At 33.1% G+C, this 4,944-nt stretch overlaps 1 protein-coding gene across 1 annotated transcript; it reads right to left on the bottom strand.

Moving 5' to 3' along the window:
* Positions 1-1,611: 1,611 nt before the first annotated feature.
* On the bottom strand, positions 1,612-2,044 carry LOC122301688 (auxin-responsive protein SAUR32-like). The gene is made up of 2 exons (XM_043113083.1): positions 1,718-2,044; positions 1,612-1,617 (listed from the first exon to the last, which is right to left on the bottom strand). The coding sequence occupies exons 1-2, from the start codon at positions 2,042-2,044 to the stop codon at positions 1,612-1,614; spliced, it is 333 nt and encodes a 110-aa protein (XP_042969017.1).
* Between the last annotated feature and the right edge of the window lie 2,900 nt (positions 2,045-4,944).

The following is a 4,944-nucleotide window of genomic DNA, read 5'->3' as shown; positions in this document are numbered from 1 at the left end:
ATTACGAGTTGACAACCTCATATGGTGGTTTACCCACTAAATTAAGCGGCGGCCCACTCTATGTCGTCGTCGGACTAAAGTTGTGTGTCAATATATTTATATAATATTTAGTGGAAATAGTATGTATATATAATTGATGTATATGTTTTTTTTAATTATATAAATAAATAAATAAAATAGTTCCGAAGGATATATTAAATTGATCGACTGTCATTATTACAGTAACAGCTCACAGAATCTTGCAGTAGAAAAGAAAAATCCAAATCCATCTCAATGCCTGCTCATAAAATAAATGAGGAACTAAATACATGATGAATCTGAAAAGGGTGGAAACTGTTAATTTGTTGGAATTTTAGGGGATTACAAAAATATGATTGATTGGGCCATATTTTTTTAATAAAAAATAAATATTAAATTTTATTATAATAATAGAATATAAAAAAAATACTTAAAAATAATGATGCGCTGTAAAAACCCTTGGTGGTATCAACGGACGGAAAGCTCTCCTAACGTGGAGCTGCATGCACACTCACTCTCTCACAGTAACACACATTTCTCTACGTGTATATGCCTCTGTGAGCCGCTGCAGTACTGTATATGGGATTTGTCTGCACCTACCCATTTATTGCTTGTGGACCAAACAACGATAGCATCTTGACAGGTTTGTCCTTTGAATAATGATACACTCGTCACTAGTTGACAATCAGTTCATAATTTGAATTTTAAAAATTAATAAAAATTATGTAAATTTATTTTATAATTTTGTAAAATAAAATATTATTTAACCTAATTATTATTATTTTTTAAAGTTATTATTAGAGTATTTTATTTATTTATTTTACTTAGTAGTAATTAATGAAATGACTTTTAATAAAATTATATATATTTTTAAATTATTTTAATGATTAAAAATATTAAAAATATATGTAAAATATAATAATAATAAAAAACATTTTTATCAATTTTATATATCTTAATTATGAACCGGTTGTTAACCAGTTAGAAGGGTATCATTACCCTTATCCTTTTAATTTTTCTCTCTTTGTCTATTTTAATTTTTTTAATTATTTAAAAAATATTTTAAAAAATAAAAATAAAATGTAAAAATGCAATGTATAAGAGTTCTCAAAGCATAGCAAACTAATTAATTAGGATCCACCAATTAATAAGAGTTTAACAATAACATGAAATAGCAAATCCAAGAGGGAGAATATATAATTAGAAGAGATCATTACCCTGTAAAATGGTGATATTATTCCTTTCCTTCAAAGAAAGCTATGCCACAATTGCATGCTTTATTCAGAATTACGAACTTCACGGCCTTAATTAATTAAAGCTGCCAACTTGATTCTGGCCCACCTTCTGTTCGGCCTTGTCCATTCTCGTTTTACCATCAAATTGCAGATACTCATTCTATTAGAGAAAGAAAAGAAAAGAAAATAAAACAAACGGATCCGAATGAGTTCTGTTTTTATCATTACTGTCCTAATTACATAAGAACAAAGTCATTACAATCGCAACACTTTTGCTGTCGTCATCATCTCATCTTTATCACCATCATCAAGACACACAACTACCAAGAAAAAGGGAAATACAAAACCTACAAACACTCTAAATCTGCAGAACTCAAAAGATTGCAGCATCAAAATTCATGCATTTCAGGTGCCAAAAAGCAAGGCTTTGATCAAACCCCAAAAGGGCCAAAACACCCAATTACATGACGATGATGAAGGGACTTTTCCCTGTCAATCATTCCCTGAACGTTCCTAAACTCCTCCACATGGCAGGGGATTGTGATTGTCCCCTTCTGATCAAAACCGTACTCTTCCTCCGCCTCCTTCAGGAGCTGCATGAACAGTGGGTGGTTGAAATACATAACAGGCACCACAAATCTCTGTTGCTCCTCACCCTGACCAACCTTGATCGCCAAACACCCTTTTGGCACATCTCTCATCTCTTGCTTCTTCCCTTGGTGATGCTGCTGAAGATGACGAGGCAGGTTTGGGTGAAAGTTTCTCACAGTTTTCTGATCTCCACTTCCCATATTTGCAAAAGTCATGCAAACGAAGATCCACAAAGAAAGACAAAGGAGTACGTCCGTACGTAGCCCTTGCTTTTGCAAGCTAGTTTCTTGCCGATCTTTTGTCTCCGATTATTACACGTTCTATAAGAAAACAAGGTAAAGAGGCGCCCAAGGCTCAGAGGCTCCGATGCCTTGCTTGAAGAGGGTAAGGAAGGAGCATCTCAAAGAGCTTGGGACGTTGGTCATGGCTAATAAACGTTCGCTCTAATACAAAGTGCATAAAGGCCAGAAAAGAGAGAAACGGATATATAGGAAGAGAGTTGGGACTCTTGACAGTCGAGGAAAGTGTGTTGAGGCTTCCTACGAAGTAAAAGTAGAATTTGTTGTGGAACCTTATAGAGCCACTGCTTTCGCTAGTCTTATAAAAAAATAAAATAAAATAATAATAATTAATTTTTTTTACATCATTTTTTAATATTTTTAAATATTTAAAAAAATTCATAATAATATTAAACAAAATTTTCTTAATTATTAAAGAAAAGAGAAATAAAGAAAAAGAAAAGAACGGTAGCTTTTAATCGGATCCTTCGCTTTATTCCTTGTTATATTCTGCCTAAGTAGTTTCTGGACTCTTGGATATTTGTGACTAAGGGCCCGAGATATTTGTCCAGGTCTTGGCGGTCTCGGGAAACGGGCTTTTACAACCTATTCGAAATAAAAGACGAGGTACAAAGGGTATAACTAGAGTACTGCTGCTCCGCTCACGTTAGTCATACGTTAAATCTCACTTTTTACAAAGGGTATAACTAGAGTAATGTTACTCCGCTCACGTTAGTTATAGGTTATATCTCACCTTTTAATTTTTTTTTTTATATTTTAAAATATATTAAAATATTTTTTTAAAAAAAATATATTTATATACTAATATATTTAATATTCACTTTCTTAACTATTAAGTAAATAAAAAAAAATTAAAATACATAAGCGATTAAAATAAAAAAACAAATTCATGAGACATATTAGTATTTTTCTAATTATATAAACTTAGAGCTTTTGTGTTTGGAGCAAGAAGCAAGGTCCACGCCCTTCCTTTTTTTTTTTTTTTTTTTTTTTTCACTGATTTAGAAAAATTTTATTATCAAATTGGTGTCATGTAAAGCTAAAGTATTTCTATGACATAATTTGATTTGAAATATAAATTTTAAAATTTGATTTTTACTGATAAAATCTTATCATTTTAATGATACAAATGACGTAATCTACACATCAATTTAAGAATAGAATAATTCTTATACTGGAGACAGAATTCTATAAGATGGAATTAATTGAGGATGATGGTGGAACATGGAAGAAGGAATTGGTAGAGCCATTTTGAACGAAGAAGATGTTGATTTGGTGTGTAGAATACCTATAAGCCAAACAGGTATGCAAGATAAACTGATTTGGGCCTTAACAAAAAATGGAGTTTTTAGTGTAAGAAGTGCATGCCATCTTGATATGAGAACGAAAAAGAATGTTAAGGGGGAGTTTTTGAGAAGAGAAGATGAAGGGTGGAAGGTGCTGTGGAGTCTAAGGATCTCGAGGGTTCTGAAAATGTTTATGTGGAAGGCACTCAATGACAGCTTGCCAACCAGAAAGAATCTTGTAAGAAGAAAGATAGTGGTGAAATCTTGATGCCCTATATGTGAATCAGAAAAGTAATCTATTAGCCATGCTATCTGGAACTGTGTGAGTGCTTCAGATGTGTGGGCTGAGGTAGATAGTCTAGTGCAGAAATGGGGTAGCAGTGAAGGGAATCTCTTTGTAGTTTGGAAAAAGATTGTTAAGAGTTTGTCATAGGAAGAACTTGAGTTGGTAGTAACAGAAATGAAAAAAATATGGTTGAGGAGGAATAACTTTGTTTTTGAGAATGCGTTTTCTGACCCCTAAAGTTCTCTTCAAGCAGGCAATGGATAGTCTAGCGGAGTTTCAGTTGGCTCAAGATGATATAGTTAGTGACCAAGGAGGTAGTGCTATAGAGAGGAGTGTGAGCAGATGGCAGAAACCTGCATTGTGTTCAGTGAAAGCCAACTGGGATGTGGCTCTAAAAGAAAAGGAAGAGAAGATGGGGATGAGAGTAGTTATTGAAGATGAGCAGGGAGAGGTGTTAGCTTCACTCTATGGCTTGAAGAAGTGGGTGATTAAACCAACTGCTGCAGAGATCCATGTGCTATGGAGAGCATTGAAATTGTGTGCTGAGCTTAACTTTGCAAATGTGGAGTTGGAAGGGAATGCTTTGGGTGTTGTCAAAGTTGTGAATGGAAGGGAGGAGAATTGGGAATGGACTAGACAAATGATTGAAGACATTAAAGTGATCTTGAAGAATAGACCCAATTGGGTGGTACATATTACATAAGGAAAAATATAGTTGCAAGCACAATTGTGCACTAATCTGTGCACCAATATGATGTGATTGGTCAAAAAGTAGATTTTATTGAAAACAGTGTTAATTTAAATTTTAAGTATGAATAAATCAGAATTGGTATACAAATTATTGTGCGGCTGTGCTTGTATGTAACAAAACTCATTACATAAAGAGAAAGTAATAAAGTAGCTCACAATCTAGCTAGATACTCATTGAATATAAATGATGAATGTGTGTTGATAGAAAGTGTACCTGAGGAGATAGTTAGCGTTGGCATTCATGAAAACTTTGTTTCAATTGATAGTGAATACAAAAGGAAGATTTATTTCAAAAAAAGAAAAGAAAAAAAAGAATAGAATAATTCTTTTGAATATACATTTATTTATCATTCTTTTTTAGTAATATCAATTCACATTACGAGGAGATATATAAAAAGTGTAATGGGCCTAGAAGGATCCCCTCCCAAAAATGCCCATGTTAGTCCAATTGGTAGATCGTTATAGATCTTGTTCGTTTG

Source organism: Carya illinoinensis, chromosome 2 (assembly GCF_018687715.1).
Source record: "Carya illinoinensis cultivar Pawnee chromosome 2, C.illinoinensisPawnee_v1, whole genome shotgun sequence".
NCBI lineage: Eukaryota > Viridiplantae > Streptophyta > Magnoliopsida > Fagales > Juglandaceae > Carya > Carya illinoinensis.
The sequence above is the reverse complement of the archived record's forward strand: the minus strand, read 5'-3'. Positions and strand labels throughout refer to the sequence as shown.